This window comes from Oncorhynchus nerka, linkage group LG5 (genome assembly GCF_034236695.1).
Source record: "Oncorhynchus nerka isolate Pitt River linkage group LG5, Oner_Uvic_2.0, whole genome shotgun sequence".
In the NCBI taxonomy this organism is placed as follows: domain Eukaryota; kingdom Metazoa; phylum Chordata; class Actinopteri; order Salmoniformes; family Salmonidae; genus Oncorhynchus; species Oncorhynchus nerka.
Window position 1 is genome coordinate 26435124 of NC_088400.1, and position 21733 is coordinate 26456856.

General features: G+C 43.6%; 1 protein-coding gene across 1 annotated transcript in view; it reads left to right on the forward strand.

The window, feature by feature from the left end:
- The window catches only part of LOC115129141 (AF4/FMR2 family member 2-like), a 358350-nt gene that overhangs the window by 243875 nt on the left and 92742 nt on the right, over positions 1-21733 (forward strand). The window contains exon 10 of the mRNA XM_065018489.1: positions 5631-5668. Within this exon, the coding sequence (XP_064874561.1) occupies positions 5631-5668 (38 nt within the window). The remainder of the gene's footprint in view (positions 1-5630; positions 5669-21733) is intronic.

Consider the following 21733-nt stretch of genomic DNA (forward strand, 5'->3'; position numbering starts at 1 on the left):
CACACAGCCCAGCTCTGGTGCTGTTATGACAATTGACAGAGTAGAAAGGTCAGCTTTGCCCTACCTCAGACAAATCACCTGGCATGGGGGAGTAGGGCTGTGGTCCTCGGGGGGTAGAGGGGGGCCAGGAGGGGGAGGAGGAACATGCTGTGGCCAGACTACTCCCTCTGACCTCGCAGTTATTCAGCTACCTGGTACTATTCATCAGCTTCCTGGTACTATTCATCAGCTACCTGGTACTATTCATCAGCTACCTGGTACTATTCATCAGCTACCTGGTACTATTCATCAGCTACCTGGTACTATTCATCAGCTACCTGGTACTATTCATCAGCTTCCTGGTACTATTCATCAGCTACCTGGTGATATTCATCAGCTACCTGGTACTATTCATCAGCTTCCTGGTACTATTCATCAGCTACCTGGTACTATTCATCAGCTACCTGGTGCTATTCATCAGCTACCTGGTACTATTCATCAGCTACTTGGTACTATTCATCAGCTACCTGGTACTATTCATCAGCTTCCTGGTACTATTCATCAGCTACCTGGTACTGTTCATCAGCTACCTGGTGCTATTCATCAGCTACCTGGTACTGTGCATCAGCTACCTGGTACTATTCATCAGCTACCTTGTGCTATTCATCAGCTACCTGGTACTATTTATCAGCTACCTAGTAATGTTCATCAGCTACCTGGTACTATTCATCAGCTACCTGGTACTATTCATCAGCTACCTGGTACTATTCATCAGCTACCTGGTGCTATTCATTAGCTACCTGGTACTATTCATCAGCTACCTGGTACTATTCATTAGCTACCTGGTACTATTCATCAGCTACCTGGTACTATTCATCGGTGACCAACACCTCACACCATTTTGTTACTTTTCCTTTGGGCATTCATTAAAAGTACTTCCTTCCCTCTCCCCTTTGTCTACCGGAACTCACTGGAGATTTTCTGGCTGTGTGTGTATTTCAGAAGAAAAAAATGTATACTCAATTGTGAGAATGTTCCATTGCTCAGTTCAGCAACAGCACAAAGGAGCATTGAGGACTGTTCTTAATTAGCCAGGGTTTTGTTGCCCAGTTTCTTCAGCAAATACCACAGTGAAAGGGCCAACCAAATGAAAACATTCTCCCCTAAATCAACAGCCATGTTGTCATTCAGATGTCCCGGTGGATTAAGAAGAAATCTAGTCTTCACAAACAGTGGTGTTTTTATTTACGTTAGCTGGCTTTCTCCCTAATGATAAAATAGCTCCCCCTACCCAGAATGAATAGGATACTGCTGTGATCACCATAGATGGAGGGGAAACTAATGGAAGTATTTTGACAAGGGGTATCGAAGTTCAATGACATCATTGAGAAAGAGACACAGAGAGTGAGACACACACAGACAGAGAAGACACACACAGACAGAGCAGAGACACACACACACACAGACAAAGGAGAGACACACACACAGTGACACACATAGAAAGACACATACAGAGAGCCACACAGAGAGACAGAGACACACAGAGAGACTCAGAGACACACAGAGAGAGACACACAGACAGATGAAGGTGGATGGTTGAGTGAAGAGGATTGTTCATCTGATTGATATCTATATTCTTGGATCATCAAATGCTGATCTAAAGCAAACCTTTATTCCTTCTCATTTAGCATGATCTCACAACAGCGCTAATGCCTCTCAATCAGACCACCACAGGTTGAAAACAAATTGAGGGTATACATCACTGTCTGTCTGTTGGAATGATGTGTTGTATCTCTATAGCTGCAGGCAATGAGCCAGTAAAGTCAATAGAAGTGCATCAATCTCTTTGTCTTTTGAATATTGTTGAATTCCTTAAAACATTCATGAAAATCTTGCTTTATGCTGTGTTGCATTCCTCTTGGTGATACAGAAAAGCACTTGATCATGTCTGGCCTTTTTAGGCTAATTTGATCATCACCAGCACAGCTCCTCCAGCCCTCCCTTTCTCCTCAGCGATAACCACCCCTTGCGTTTCCCACACAAGAACATGCACACACACACACACACACACACACACACACACACACACACACACACACACACACATACAAACAACCCCTGAAATGAATGCTCAAAGTCGCCTCATAAGCATGAAAAAAGCTCCAGCAGCCATTTAAACAGTTTGCCAGAGTACAAACTAGCAGCCATGCCCCCAGCTGTGTTGCCTAGCAACCCGGGAATGGGGAAGAAGGATGGAAGCTGCCCAAATCCCTGTGGAGAGGGAAACAGCAGTAAGAGAGCAGTTGACAGATGATCTGACTTGTTTCATCTGATATACTGTGAAGATCACTGGCTGCTTTCATCAATGATAAATGGACTGTACACAGATCAATGGTCACAGCAATAACCTTAGCCTTGCCAGTGTGTTGCTGTGGGCCTGTCTGTGTCTTGGTGGTAGCCTTGCCAGTGTGTTGCTGTGGGCCTGTCTGTGTCTTGGTGGTATCCTGGACAGGTTGTGGTGGTGGGCCTGTCTGTGTCTTGGTGGTAGCCTGGACAGGTTGTGGTGGTGGGCCTGTCTGTGTCTTGGTGGTAGCCTTGCCAGTGTGTTGCTGTGGGCCTGTCTGTGTCTTGGTGGTATCCTGGACAGGTTGTGGTGGTGGGCCTGTCTGTGTCTTGGTGGTAGCCTGGACAGGTTGTGGTGGTGGGCCTGTCTGTGTCTTGGTGGTAGCCTGGGCAGGTTGTGGTGGTGGGCCTGTCTGTGTCTTGGTGGTAGCCTGGACAGGTTGTGGTGGTGGTGGCCAAAAGCTTTACTACTCTGTGCCAAGGGGTTTTATTTGTATACCTTGCTCAAGCACTCTTTAACTTGTCATTAATCAGCATGTTGTGGGCTACATCACAGTGTGGGCTACATCACAGTGTGGGCTACATCACAGTGCGGGCTACATCACAGTACGGGCTACATCACAGTGTGGGCTACATCACAGTGTGGGCTACATCACAGTACGGGCTACATCACAGTGCGGGCTACATCACATTGCGGGCTACATCACAGTGTGGGCTACATCACAGTGTGGGCTACATCACAGTGTGGGCTACATCACAGTGCGGGCTACATCACAGTGTGGGCTACATCACAGTGTGGGCTACATCACAGTACGGGCTACATCACAGTGCGGGCTACATCACATTGCGGGCTACATCACAGTGTGGGCTACATCACAGTGTGGGCTACATCACAGTGTGGGCTACATCACAGTGCGGGCTACATCACAGTGTGGGCTACATCACAGTGTGGGCTACATCACAGTACGGGCTACATCACAGTGCGGGCTACATCACAGTGCGGGCTACATCACAGTGCGGGCTACATCACAGTGTGGGCTACATCACAGTGTGGGCTACATCACAGTGTGGGCTACATCACAGTGTGGGCTACATCACAGTGTGGGCTACATCACAGTGTGGGCTACATCACAGTGTGGGCTACATCACAGTACGGGCTACATCACAGTGCGGGCTACATCACAGTGAGGGCTACATCACAGTGCGGGCTACATCACAGTGTGGGCTACATCACATTGCGGGCTACATCACAGTGTGGGCTACATCACAGTGTGGGCTACATCACAGTACGGGCTACATCACAGTGCGGGCTACATCACAGTGAGGGCTACATCACAGTGCGGGCTACATCACAGTGTGGGCTACATCACATTGCGGGCTACATCGCAGTGCGGGCTACATCACAGTGCGGGCTACATCACAGTGCGGGCTACATCGCAGTGCGGGCTACATCACAGTGCGGGCTACATCACAGTGTGGGCTACATCATATTTTCAAGACTATACAAATAGAGTAGCAGTGACAGTCCTCTCCATGTGCACCCTTCATTCTGCATGTGGAATTGATTTCCACTGAACTGTCATCGGAGAGGAAACACTTCAATGTTAATTTGTTTGTTACAATGTGTTGTTGTCCTTGTATAGGGAATACATGGGGGAGAGGGGGGTGACAAATCCTCATAGTATTAAATTGCTGTCACCTGTCTGTGCTTCCAATCAGTGTCAGGTGTCAATGATGTAGGTTTAAATCAAATAGTAGTAGGTCTCTAAACCTCTCTCTGCTAATGTAGTAGATCTCTAGAACCTTCTCTGCTACTCTAGTAGGTCTCTAAGACAGTCTCTGTTATTGTAGTAGGTCTCTAAAACCATCTATTCTGCTGTAGTAGGTCTCTAAACCCATCTATTCTACTGTAGTAGGTCTCTAAAACCATCTATTCTACTGTAGTAGGTCTCTAAAACCATCTATTCTGCTGTAGTAGGTCTCTAAAACCATCTATTCTACTGTAGTAGATCTCTAAAACCCTCTCTGCTACTGAAGTGGGTCTCTAAAAACCATCTATTCTACTGTAGTATGTCTCTAAAACCATCTATTCTGCTGTAGTAGGTCTCTAAAACCATCTATTCTACTATAGTAGGTCTCTAAACCCATCTATTATATTGTAGTAGGTCTCTAAAACCCTCTATTCTACTGTAGTAGGTCTCTAAAACCATCGATTCTACTGTAGTAGGTCTCTAAAACCATCTATTCTACTGTAGTTGGTCTCTAAAACCCTCTATTCTACTGTAGTAGGTCTCTAAAACCATCTATTCTACTGTAGTAGGTCTCTAAAACCCTCTATGCTACTGTAGTAGGTCTCTAAAACCATCTATGCTACTGTAGTAGGTCTCTAAAACCATCTATTCTACTGTAGTAGGTCTCTAAAACCCTCTATGCTACTGTAGTAGGTCTCTAACGCCCTCTATGCTACTGTAGTAGGTCTCTAAAACCCTCTATGCTACTGTAGTAGGTCTCTAAAACCATCTACTCTGCTGTAATAGGTCTCTAAAACCCTATATGCTACTGTAGTAGGTCTCTAAAACCATCCATTCTGCTGTAGTAGGTCTCTAAAACCATCTATGCTACTGTAGTAGGTCTCTAAAACCATCTATTCTACTGTAGTAGGTCTCTAAAACCATCTATGCTACTGTAGTAGGTCTCTAAAACCCTCTCTGCTACTCTAATAGGTCTCTGCTACTTTAGTAGGTCTCTAAAACCCGAACCCTAATCTGGTAGGTCTCTAAACCCCTCTGTGCTACTGTAGTAGGTCTCTAACCCCTTTCTGCTAATCTGGTAGGTCTCTAAAACCCTCTCTGTTAATATGGTAGGTCTCTAAAACCCTCTCTGCTACTGTAGTAGGTCCCTGCTACTCTAGTAGGTCTCTAAAACCCTCTTTGCTACTCTAGTTGGTCTCTAAAAACCCATCCTTAGAAATCGCACAGTTGTTTTTTCCTCCAACCAGCATTGATCGAGCGGTTTACGCCTCACTGATCTCTTTAATCATTCACATTCCTCCATTCAAAGAGAAGGGGGGGATGAACAGACGAAACAGACTAAGAGGAAAGTGCGTGTTTGAGTGCCTATCATGATGAGGCTGATTTCTTTCATCCCTGGGCCGGGATCCATCCCTCCTGTTATCCTTCCTCCAGTTTGGGGCTATTTGTGCTGATCTCTCAGTGGTCCAGAGAGATGGGTATCACTATCCATCACATACTGCATGTTCTGTTCTGTACAGCAACTAACAGGACTGTGTTGTGTTACTGTTTTCACAGGCAGCTGAGAAGCCCAAGCCCAGAAGTACACCTCTCAGGTACGTGGCAGATCATGTTAAACTGGCAGCATTGTGTGGAAGTGTCTCTGTAATGCATATTATTGTAATGCATGGTATTGGATGGTATTACATCCTGTTCTTTGCGTACTGGGTTGCAGTTTTGCACACAGATGTGTAATCAGTAACTGTTTATATCACACTTCTTCAGATCATTGCGCTGTATAGTTTAATTACATGTATCTTTCTCCGGTGTGTTGTAATTGTAGAGACATGATTTAGAGTGTGAAGATGAGGTTTATCGTCAGCATATTGAAATTACTACACTGTAGAATTTAACAGAGAGGAAGAAAACAGGCTAAGTATAGAAATGTATAATTGCCTGCCGTATACACAGACACAACTACGAGGTGTGATCCAGTGGCTGTTCTTCATGAATAATAATCGTGTAGAAGAGTAGCACAGAGGATGTACTAAATTTAAATACTGCTAGCATTTTATTTTATCGGTTTAGATATTATATGACCCGCAGGCCTGAAGCAGTTTTTCTCCCCTGTGTGGAGCAGAGCAGAGCTGCGCGGGTTGACACCTTGTCTGGGCTCCCCAGTCTGGGTGCATTAATATGCATGGAGTAGGAGAAGTATGGGTGTTCTATCATCTCTAATCATGGGAGTATTATGGCTGCTGTGTGAATGGGCTCATTAAGGAAGACAGCGTGAAACATGGCCTCCAGCTCTTTCTCAGAAAGTGACTCTGGGAGTGGAGATGCTGCGAGCACTCCCCCGGCCATGCCGCCCCTGGAACAACACACACACACACACACACTCACACACAGACACACACGCTCGCGCACCTACAGTGCCTTCAGAAATTATTCATTACTCTTAAATTATTTCACTTTTTTTGTGTTACAGACGGATTTCAAAATGGATTAAAAATTAAATAAATCTCACCCATCTACACACAATACCCCATATTGACAAAGTGAAAACATGTTTTTTGACAATTTTAGCAAATTTATTGGAATATTAAATACAGAAAAAAATGATTTACATAAGTATTCACACACTTGAATCAGTACATGTTAGAATCCCCTTTGGCAGCGATTACAGCTGTGAGTCTCTAAGAGCTTTGCACACCTGGATTGTACAATATTTGCAAATGTTTATTTTTTAATTCTATAAGCTCTGTCAAGTTTGTTGTTGATCCTTGCTAGATAGCCATTTTTCAAGTCTTGCCATAGATTTTTAAGCCAATTTAAGTAAAAACTGTAACTAGGCCACTCAGGAACATTCAATGTTGTCTTGGTAAGCAACTCCAGTGTATATTTAGCTTTGAGTTTTAGGTTATTGTCTTGCTGAAAGGTGAATTTATCTCCCAGTGTCTGTTGGAACCATGTTTTCCTCTAGGATTTTTCCTGTGGTTAGCTCCATTCCATTTATTTTTTATCCTGAAAAACTCCCCAGTCCTTAATGATTACAATCATACCCATAACATGATGCAGCCACCACCGTGATTGAAAATATGAAGACTGGTATTCAGTGATGTGTTGTGTTGGATTTGGCCCCAATTTTCTTTTGCAGTTTTACTTTAGTGCCTTATTGCAAACAGGATGCACATTTTGGAAAAGTTGTATTCTGTACAGGCTACCTTCTTATCACTCTGTCATTTATCTTACTATTGTGGAGTATCTACAATGTTGTTGATCCATCACAGCCATTAACCTCTGTAACTGTTTTAAAGTTACCATTGGCCTCATGGTGAAATTCCTGAGCGGTTTCCTTCCTCTCCAGCAACTGAGTTAGGAAGTATGCCTGTATCTTTATAGTGACTGGGTGTATTGATACACCATTCAAAGTGGAATAAATAACTTCACTATGCTCAAAGGTATATTCAATGTCTGCTTCTTTTTAACCCATCTACCAATAGGTGCCCTTCTTTGCGAGGCATTGGAAAACCTCCCTGGTCTTTGTGGTTGAATCTGTGTTTGAAAATCACTGCTCGACTGAGGGACCTAACAGATAATTGTATGTGTGGAGAACAGAGATGCGGTAGTCATTTAAATATGATGTTAAATACTATTAATGCACACAGAATGAGTCCATGCAAATTATTATGTGACTTGTTAAACACATTTAGACTTACGCACACACGCACACACACACATACAGTTGAAGTCAGAAGTTTACATACACCTTAGCCAAATACATTTAAACTCAGTTTTTCACCATTCCTGACATTTAATCCTAGTAAAAATCCCCTGTCTTAGATCGGTTAGGGTCACCACTTTATTTTAAGAATTTGAAATGTCAGACAAATAGTAGAGAGAATGATTTATTTCAGCTTTTATTTATTTCATCACATTCCCAGTGGGTCAGAAGTTTACATACACTCAATTAGTATTTGGTTGCATTGCCTTTAAATTGTTTAATTTGGGTCAAACATAATTTCGGGTAGCCTTCCACAAGCTTCCCACAATAAGTTGGGTGAATTTTGGCCAATTCCTCCTGACAGAGCTGGTGTAACTGAGTCAAGTTTCTAGGCCTCCTTGCTCGCACACGCTTTTTCAGTTCTGCTCACAAATGTTCTATATGATTGGCTTTGTGATGGCCACTCCAATACCTTGACTTTGTTGTCCTTAAGCCATTTTGCCACAACTTTGGAAGTGTGCTTGGGGTCAATGTCCATTTGGAAGACCCATTTGCGACCAAGCTTTAACTTCCTGACACTCGTCTTGATATGTTGCTTCACTATATCCACGTAATTGTCCATCCTCATGTTGCCATCTATTTTGTGAAGTGCATCAGTCCCTTCTGCAGCAAAGCACCCCCACCATATGATGCTGCCACAATATGCTTCACGGTTGGGATGGTGTTCTTCAGCTTGCAAGTCTCCCCCATTTTCCTCCAAACATAACGATGGTCATTATGGCCAAACAGTTCTATTTTTGTTTCATCAGACCAGAGGACATTTCTCCAAAAAGTATGATCTTTGTCCCCATGTGCAGTTGCAAACCATAGTCTGGCTTTTTTGGAGCAGTGGCTTCTTCCTTGCTGAGCGGCCTTTCAGGTTATGTCGATATAGGACTCGTTTTACTGTGGATATAGATACTTTTGTACCCGTTTCATCCAGCATCTTCACAAGGTCCTTTGCTGTTGTTCTGGGATTGATTTGCAATTTTTGCACCAAAGTATGTTAATTTCTAGGAGACAGAATGCGTCTCCTTCCTGAGCAGTATGACGGCTGCGTGGTCCCATGGTGTATATACTTGCGTACTATTGTTTATACATATGAACGTGGTACCTACAGGCATTTGAAAATTGCTCCCATGGATGAACCAGACTTTTGGAGGTCTACAATTTTAAATACATCCACAGGTACACCTCCAATTTTCTCAAATGATGTCAATTAGCCTATCAGAAGCTTCGAAAGCCATGACATAATTTTTTGGAATCCTCCAAGCTGTTTAAAGGCACAGTCAACTTAGTGTATGCAAACTTCTGACCCACTATAATTGTGATACAGTGAATTATAAGTGAAATAATCTGTCTGTAAGCAATTGTTGGAAAAATTACTTGTGTCATGCACAAAGTAGATGTCCTAACCGACTTGCCAAAACTATAGTTTGTTAACAAGAAATTTGTGGAGTGGTTGAAAAACGAGTTTTAATGACTCCAACCTAAGTGTATGTAAAATTCTGACTTCAACTGTAAATACCCTGTACATACACACATACACAGAAGAGAGCTACCCACAAGCTACCTTGGACAGCACACTAGTAGTACCCCTACTTCTACACACAACCCCTAATTCTACACACAACCTCTAGCACTACACACACACCCTAATACTACGCACAACCCCAATACTACACACAACCCCAATACTACACACAACCCCTAACATTCCAGACAACCCCTAACATTACACACAACCCCTAATTCTACACACAACCCCATAACACTACACACTGCCCCTCGCAATACACACAACAATTAACACTACACACTACCCCTAATACTACACACAACCCTAGCACTACACACAACTCCTAACACTACACCCATCCCCTAGCACAACACACAACCTCTAGCACGACACACAACCCCTAACACTACACAGGAATCCCTAAAACTACACACAACCCCTGACACTACACACAACCCCTATCATTACACACAACCCCATAACACTACACACAGCCCCTAGCTCTACACACAACCCCTAACACTACACAGGAATCCCTAAAACTACACACAACCCCTGACACTACACACAACCCCTATCATTACACACAACCCCATAACACTACACGCAGCCCCTAGCTCTACACACAACCCCTAACACTACACAGGAATCCCTAAAACTTCACACAACCCCTAACACTACACACAACTCCTAACACTACATACAACCCCATAACACTACACACAACTCCTAACACTACATACAACCCCATAACACTACACACAACTCCTAACACTACATACAACCTTTAGCACTACACACAACCCCATAACACTACACACAGTCCCTAATACTACACACAACCTTTAGCACTACACACAACCCCATAACACTACACACAGTCCCTAATACTACACACAACCTTTAGCACTACACACAACCCCATAACACTACACACAGTCCCTAATACTACACACAACCTTTAGCACTACATACAACCCCATAACACTACACCCAGCCCCTAATACTACACACAACCTTTAGCACTACACACAACCCCATAACACTACACACAGTCCCTAATACTACACACAACCTTTAGCACTACACACAACCCCATAACACTACACACAGTCCCTAATACTACACACAACCTTTAGCACTACACACAACCCCATAACACTACACACAGTCCCTAATACTACACACAACCTTTAGCACTACACACAACCCCATAACACTACACACAGTCCCTAATACTACACACAACCTTTAGCACTACACACAACCCCATAACACTACACACAGTCCCTAATACTACACACAACCTTTAGCACTACATACAACCCCATAACACTACACACAGTCCCTAATACTACACACAACCTTTAGCACTACATACAACCCCATAACACTACACACAGTCCCTAATACTACACACAACCTTTAGCACTACATACAACCCCATAACACTACACCCAGCCCCTAATACTACACACAACCTTTAGCACTACATACAACCCCATAACACTACACACAGTCCCTAATACTACACACAACCTTTAGCACTACACACAACCCCATAACACTACACACAGTCCCTAACACTACACACAACCCCATAACACTACACACAGCCCCTAATACTACACACAGTCCCTAATACTACACACAACCCCATAACACTACACACAGTCCCTAATACTACACACAACCTTTAGCACTACATACAACCCCATAACACTACACACAGCCCCTAATACTACACACAACCTTTAGCACTACACACAACCCCATAACACTACACACAGTCCCTAATACTACACACAACCCTAATACTCAACACAACCCCATAACACTACACACAGTCCCTAATACTACACACAACCTTTAGCACTACACACAACCCCATAACACTACACACAGTCCCTAATACTACACACAACCCTAATACTCAACACAACCCCATAACACTACACACAGTCCCTAATACTACACACAACCTTTAGCACTACATACAACCCCATAACACTACACACAGCCCTAATACTACACACAACCTTTAGCACTACACACAACCCCATAACACTACACACAGTCCCTAATACTACACACAACCCCATAACACTACACACAGTCCCTAACACTACACACAACCCCATAACACTACACACAGCCCTAATACTACACACAACCTTTAGCACTACACACAACCCCATAACACTACACACAGTCCCTAATACTACACACAACCTTTAGCACTACACACAACCCCATAACACTACACACAGTCCCTAATACTACACACAACCTTTAGCACTACACACAACCCCATAACACTACACACAGTCCCTAATACTACACACAACCTTTAGCACTACACACAACCCCATAACACTACACACAGTCCCTAATACTACACACAACCTTTAGCACTACATACAACCCCATAACACTACACCCAGCCCCTAATACTACACACAACCTTTAGCACTACACACAACCCCATAACACTACACACAGTCCCTAATACTACACACAACCTTTAGCACTACACACAACCCCATAACACTACACACAGTCCCTAATACTACACACAACCTTTAGCACTACACACAACCCCATAACACTACACACAGTCCCTAATACTACACACAACCTTTAGCACTACACACAACCCCATAACACTACACACAGTCCCTAACACTACACACAACCCCATAACACTACACACAGCCCCTAATACTACACACAACCTTTAGCACTACACACAACCCCATAACACTACACACAGTCCCTAATACTACACACAACCTTTAGCACTACACACAACCCCATAACACTACACACAGTCCCTAATACTACACACAACCTTTAGCACTACACACAACCCCATAACACTACACACAGTCCCTAATACTACACACAACCTTTAGCACTACACACAACCCCATAACACTACACACAGTCCCTAATACTACACACAACCTTTAGCACTACACACAACCCCATAACACTACACACAGTCCCTAATACTACACACAACCTTTAGCACTACATACAACCCCATAACACTACACACAGTCCCTAATACTACACACAACCTTTAGCACTACACACAACCCCATAACACTACACACAGTCCCTAATACTACACACAACCCCTAATACTCAACACAACCCCATAACACTACACACAGTCCCTAATACTACACACAACCTTTAGCACTACACACAACCCCATAACACTACACACAGTCCCTAATACTACACACAACCCCTAATACTCAACACAACCCCATAACACTACACACAGTCCCTAATACTACACACAACCTTTAGCACTACACACAACCCCATAACACTACACACAGTCCCTAATACTACACACAACCTTTAGCACTACACACAACCCCATAACACTACACACAGTCCCTAATACTACACACAACCCCATAACACTACACACAGTCCCTAACACTACACACAACCCCATAACACTACACACAGCCCCTAATACTACACACAACCTTTAGCACTACACACAACCCCATAACACTACACACAGTCCCTAATACTACACACAACCTTTAGCACTACACACAACCCCATAACACTACACACAGCCCCTAATACTACACACAACCTTTAGCACTACATACAACCCCATAACACTACACACAGTCCCTAATACTACACACAACCTTTAGCACTACACACAACCCCATAACACTACACACAGTCCCTAATACTACACACAACCTTTAGCACTACATACAACCCCATAACACTACACACAGCCCCTAATACTACACACAACCTTTAGCACTACACACAACCCCATAACACTACACACAGTCCCTAATACTACACACAACCTTTAGCACTACACACAACCCCATAACACTACACACAGTCCCTAATACTACACACAACCTTTAGCACTACATACAACCCCATAACACTACACCCAGCCCCTAATACTACACACAACCTTTAGCACTACACACAACCCCATAACACTACACACAGTCCCTAATACTACACACAACCTTTAGCACTACACACAACCCCATAACACTACACACAGTCCCTAATACTACACACAACCTTTAGCACTACACACAACCCCATAACACTACACACAGTCCCTAATACTACACACAACCTTTAGCACTACACACAACCCCATAACACTACACACAGTCCCTAATACTACACACAACCTTTAGCACTACACACAACCCCATAACACTACACACAGTCCCTAATACTACACACAACCTTTAGCACTACATACAACCCCATAACACTACACACAGTCCCTAATACTACACACAACCTTTAGCACTACATACAACCCCATAACACTACACACAGTCCCTAATACTACACACAACCTTTAGCACTACACACAACCCCATAACACTACACACAACCCCATAACACTACACACAGTCCCTAATACTACACACAACCTTTAGCACTACATACAACCCCATAACACTACACACAGTCCCTAATACTACACACAACCTTTAGCACTACACACAACCCCATAACACTACACACAGTCCCTAATACTACACACAACCCTAATACTCAACACAACCCCATAACACTACACACAGTCCCTAATACTACACACAACCTTTAGCACTACACACAACCCCATAACACTACACACAGTCCCTAATACTACACACAACCCCTAATACTCAACACAACCCCATAACACTACACACAGTCCCTAATACTACACACAACCTTTAGCACTACATACAACCCCATAACACTACACACAGCCCCTAATACTACACACAACCTTTAGCACTTTACACACAACCCCATAACACTACACACAGTCCCTAATACTACACACAACCCCATAACACTACACACAGTCCCTAACACTACACACAACCCCATAACACTACACACAGTCCCTAATACTACACACAACCTTTAGCACTACACACAACCCCATAACACTACACACAGTCCCTAATACTACACACAACCTTTAGCACTACACACAACCCCATAACACTACACACAGTCCCTAATACTACACACAACCTTTAGCACTACACACAACCCCATAACACTACACACAGTCCCTAATACTACACACAACCTTTAGCACTACACACAACCCCATAACACTACACACAGTCCCTAATACTACACACAACCTTTAGCACTACACACAACCCCATAACACTACACACAGTCCCTAATACTACACACAACCTTTAGCACTACATACAACCCCATAACACTACACACAGTCCCTAATACTACACACAACCTTTAGCACTACACACAACCCCATAACACTACACACAGTCCCTAATACTACACACAACCCCTAATACTCAACACAACCCCATAACACTACACACAGTCCCTAATACTACACACAACCTTTAGCACTACATACAACCCCATAACACTACACACAACCCCATAACACTACACACAGTCCCTAATACTACACACAACCTTTAGCACTACACACAACCCCATAACACTACACACAGCCCCTAATACTACACACAACCCCATACACTACACACAACCCCATAACACTACACACAGCCCCTAATACTACACACAACCTTTAGCACTACACACAACCCCATAACACTACACACAGTCCCTAATACTATAACACCTACACACAACACAACCCCATAACACTACACACAGTCCCTAATACTACACACAACCTTTAGCACTACACACAACCCCATAACACTACACACAGTCCCTAATACTACACACAACCCCTAACACTACATACAACCCCATAACACTACATACAACCCCATAACACTACACACAGCCCCTAATACTACACACAACCCCATAACACTACACACAACCCCATAACACTACATACAACCCCATAACACTACACACAACCCCATAACACTACACACAGTCCCTAATACTACACACAACCTTTAGCACTACACACAACCCCATAACACTACACACAGTCCCTAATACTACACACAACCTTTAGCACTACATACAACCCCATAACACTACACACAGTCCCTAATACTACACACAACCTTTAGCACTACATACAACCCCATAACACTACACCCAGCCCCTAATACTACACACAACCTTTAGCACTACATACAACCCCATAACACTACACACAGTCCCTAATACTACACACAACCTTTAGCACTACACACAACCCCATAACACTACACACAGTCCCTAACACTACACACAACCCCATAACACTACACACAGCCCCTAATACTACACACAGTCCCTAATACTACACACAACCCCATAACACTACACACAGTCCTAATACTACACACAACCTTTAGCACTACATACAACCCCATAACACTACACACAGCCCCTAATACTACACACAACCTTTAGCACTACACACAACCCCATAACACTACACACAGTCCCTAATACTACACACAACCCTAATACTCACACAACCCCATAACACTACACACAGTCCCTAATACTACACACAACCTTTAGCACTACACACAACCCCATAACACTACACACAGTCCCTAATACTACACACAACCCCTAATACTCAACACAACCCCATAACACTACACACAGTCCCTAATACTACACACAACCTTTAGCACTACATACAACCCCATAACACTACACACAGCCCTAATACTACACACAACCTTTAGCACTACACACAACCCCATAACACTACACACAGTCCCTAATACTACACACAACCCCATAACACTACACACAGTCCCTAACACTACACACAACCCCATAACACTACACACAGCCCTAATACTACACACAACCTTTAGCACTACACACAACCCCATAACACTACACACAGTCCCTAATACTACACACAACCTTTAGCACTACACACAACCCCATAACACTACACACAGTCCCTAATACTACACACAACCTTTAGCACTACACACAACCCCATAACACTACACACAGTCCCTAATACTACACACAACCTTTAGCACTACATACAACCCCATAACACTACACAGTCCCTAATACTACACACAACCTTTAGCACTACATACAACCCCATAACACTACACACAGTCCCTAATACTACACACAACCTTTAGCACTACACACAACCCCATAACACTACACACAGTCCCTAATACTACACACAACCTTTAGCACTACACACAACCCCATAACACTACACACAGTCCCTAATACTACACACAACCTTTAGCACTACACACAACCCCATAACACTACACACAGTCCCTAATACTACACACAACCCTTAGCACTACACACAACCCCATAACACTACACACAACCTAACACTACAACAACCCCATAACACTACACACAGCCCTAATACTACACACAACCTTTAGCACTACACACAACCCCATAACACTACACACAGTCCCTAATACTACACACAACCTTTAGCACTACACACAACCCCATAACACTACACACAGTCCCTAATACTACACACAACCTTTAGCACTACACACAACCCCATAACACTACACACAGTCCCTAATACTACACACAACCTTTAGCACTACACACAACCCATAACACTACACACAGTCCCTAATACTACACACAACCTTTAGCACTACACACAACCCCATAACACTACACACAGTCCCTAATACTACACACAACCTTAGCACTACATACAACCCCATAACACTACACACAGTCCCTAATACTACACACAACCTTTAGCACTACACACAACCCCATAACACTACACACAGTCCCTAATACTACACACAACCCCTAATACTCAACACAACCCCATAACACTACACACAGTCCCTAATACTACACACAACCTTTAGCACTACACACAACCCCATAACACTACACACAGTCCCTAATACTACACACAACCCCTAATACTCAACACAACCCCATAACACTACACACAGTCCCTAATACTACACACAACCTTTAGCACTACACACAACCCATAACACTACACACAGTCCCTAATACTACACACAACCTTTAGCACTACACACAACCCCATAACACTACACACAGTCCCTAATACTACACACAACCCCTAAACTACACACAGTCCCTAACACTACACACAACCCCATAACACTACACACACCCCCTAATACTACACACAACCTTTAGCACTACACACAACCCCATAACACTACACAGGAGTCCCTAATACTACACACAACCCCTTTACACCCCTACACACAACCCCATAACACTACACACAGCCCCAACCCCTAACACTACACACAACCTTTAGCACTACATACAACCCCATAACACTACACACACCTAATACTACACACAACCTTTAGCACTACACACAACCCCATAACACTACACACAGTCCCTAATACTACACACAACCTTTAGCACTACACACAACCCCATAACACTACACACAGTCCCTAATACTACACACAACCTTTAGCACTACACACAACCCCATAACACTACACACAGTCCCTAATACTACACACAACCTTTAGCACTACACACAACCCCATAACACTACACACAGTCCCTAATACTACACACAACCTTTAGCACTACATACAACCCCATAACACTACACCCAGCCCCTAATACTACACACAACCTTTAGCACTACACACAACCCCATAACACTACACACAGTCCCTAATACTACACACAACCTTTAGCACTACACACAACCCCATAACACTACACACAGTCCCTAATACTACACACAACCTTTAGCACTACACACAACCCCATAACACTACACACAGTCCCTAATACTACACACAACCTTTAGCACTACACACAACCCCATAACACTACACACAGTCCCTAATACTACACACAACCTTTAATACTCAACACAACCCCATAACACTACACACAGTCCTAATACTACACAACTACACACAACCTTTAGCACTCAACACAACCCCATAACACTACACACAGTCCCTAATACTACACACAACCTAAGCACTACATACAACCCCATAACACTACACACAGTCCCTAATACTACACACAACACACTAACACAGTTTAATACTACACACAACCCCATAATACTCAACACAACCCCATAACACTACACACAGTCCCTAATACTACACACAACCTTTAGCACTACATACAACCCCATAACACTACACACAGTCCCTAATACTACACACAACCTTTAGCACTACACACAACCCCATAACACTACACACAGTCCCTAATACTACACACAACCCTAATACTCAACACAACCCCATAACACTACACACAGTCCCTAATACTACACACAACCTTTAGCACTACACACAACCCCATAACACTACACACAGTCCCTAATACTACACACAACCTTTAATACTCAACACAACCCCATAACACTACACACAGTCCCTAATACTACACACAACCTTTAGCACTACACACAACCCCATAACACTACACACAGCCCCTAATACTACACACAACCTTTAGCACTACACACAACCCCATAACACTACACCCAGCCCCTAATACTACACACAACCCCATAACACTACACACAGTCCCTACACACAACCCCTAACGCTACACACAACCCCATAACACTACACACAGCCCCTAATACTACACACAACCTTTAACGCTACACACAACCCCATAACACTACACACAGTCCCTAATACTACACACAACCTTTAACACTACACACAACCCCATAACACTACACACAGTCCCTAATACTACACACAACCTTTAACACTACACACAACCCCATAACACTACACACAGTCCCTAATACTACACACAACCTTTAGCACTACACACAACCCCATAACACTACACACAGTCCCTAATACTACACACAACCTTTAGCACTACACACAACCCCATAACACTACACACAGTCCCTAATACTACACACAACCTTTAGCACTACACACAACCCCATAACACTACACACAGTCCCTAATACTACACACAACCTTTAGCACTACACACAACCCCATAACACTACACACAGTCCCTAATACTACACACAACCCTAATACTCAACACAACCCCATAACACTACACACAGTCCCTAATACTACACACAACCTTTAGCACTCACACACAACCCCATAACACTACACACAACCCAGTAACACCCTAATACTACACACAACCTTTAGCACTACACACAACCCCATAACACTACACACAGCCCCTAATACTACACACAACCCTTTAGCACTACACACAACCCCATAACACTACACACAGTCCCTAATACTACACACAACCCCATAACACTAGCACTAACACACAACCCCATAACACTACACACAGCCCCTAACACTACACACAACCCCTTTAACACTACACACAACCCCATAACACTACACACAGTCCCTAATACTACACACAACCTTTAGCACTACACACAACCCCATAACACTACACACAGTCCCTAATACTACACACAACCCCTAACACTACACACAACCCCATAACACTACACACAACCCCATAACAACTACACACAACCCCTAATACTACACACAACCCCATAACACTACACACAGTCCCTAATACTACACACAACCCCTAACGCTACACACAACCCCATAACACTACACACAGTCCCTAATACTACACACAACCCCTAACGCTACACACAACCCCATAACACTACACACAGTCCCTAATACTACACACAACCCCATAACACTACACACAGCCCCTAATACTACACACAACCCCTAACACTACACACAACCCCATAGCACTACACACAACCCCATAACACTACACACAGCCCCTAATACTACACACAATACTACACACAGCCCCTAATACTAACACAACCCCATAACACTACACACACCCCATAACACTCCACAGTCCCTAATACTACACACAAACCTTTAGCACTACACACAACCCCATAACACTACACACAGTCCCTAATACTACACACAACCTTTAGCACTACACACAACCCCATAACACTACACCAGCCCCTAATACTACACACAACCTTTAGCACTACATACAACCCCATAACACTACACACAACCCCATAACACTACATACAACCCCATAACACTACACACAACCCCAACCCCATAACACTACACACAGCCCCTAATACTACACACAACCTTAAGCACTACACACAACCCCATAACACTACACACAGTCCCTAATACTACACACAACCTTTAATACTACACACAACCCCATAACACTACATACAACCCCATAACACTACACACAGTCCCTAATACTACACACAACCCTAACACTACATACAACCCCATAACACTACACACAGTCCCTAATACTACACACAACCTTTAGCACTACACACAACCCCATAACACTACACACAGTCCCTAATACTACACACAACCTTTAGCACTACACACAACCCCATAACACTACACACAGTCCCTAATACTACACACAACCTCCAGCACTACACACAACCCCTAATACTCAACACAACCCCATAACACTACACGCAGGCCCTAACTCTACACACAACTCCTAACTCTATCCACAACCCCTAACATTACACACAACCCATAACACTACACACAACCCTTATCATTACACACAACCCTTGCACTACACACAACCAGTAATACTATACACAACCCCTAGCACTACACACAACCCCTTGCACTATGCTCAACCCCTTGCACTACACACAACCACTAATACTACACACAACCCCTAACATTACACACAACCCCTTGCACTACACACAACCACTAATTTTACACACAACCCCTAACGCTACACACAACCCCTAATGCTACACACAACCCCTAACGCTACACACAACCCCTAACACTACCCACAACCCCTAACACTACCCACAACCCCTAACACTACACACAACCCCTAACGCTACACACAACCCCTAACACTACCCACAACCCCTAACACTACACACAACCCCTAGCACTACACACAACCCCTTGCACTATGCTCAACCCCTTGCACTACACACAACCCCTTGCACTATGCTCAACCCCTAACGCTACACACAACCCCTAATGCTACACACAACCCCTAACACTACACACAACCCCTAACACTACACACAACCCCTAACGCTACACACAACCCCTAACACTACACACAACCCCTAACACTACACACAACCCCTAACGCTACACACAACCCCTACATGCAGCCCCTCATCACCAAACCGCCCCTTACCTTATAAGAGCACAGATACAGGGTACAGATACTCATTCTGCTCCCAGAATCCATTATCCAACAGACCTTTCATCCCCCTGAGTTGTGCACAGAGTTCAAATTCTACAGTACCATTCATGTGTGTAATGTGTGTATACACCCAGGCTCCCACCAAGAGGAACAATATTATTGAATGCATTCACTGATTAATTATACAAGTTTAGGCTATTTAAAGAG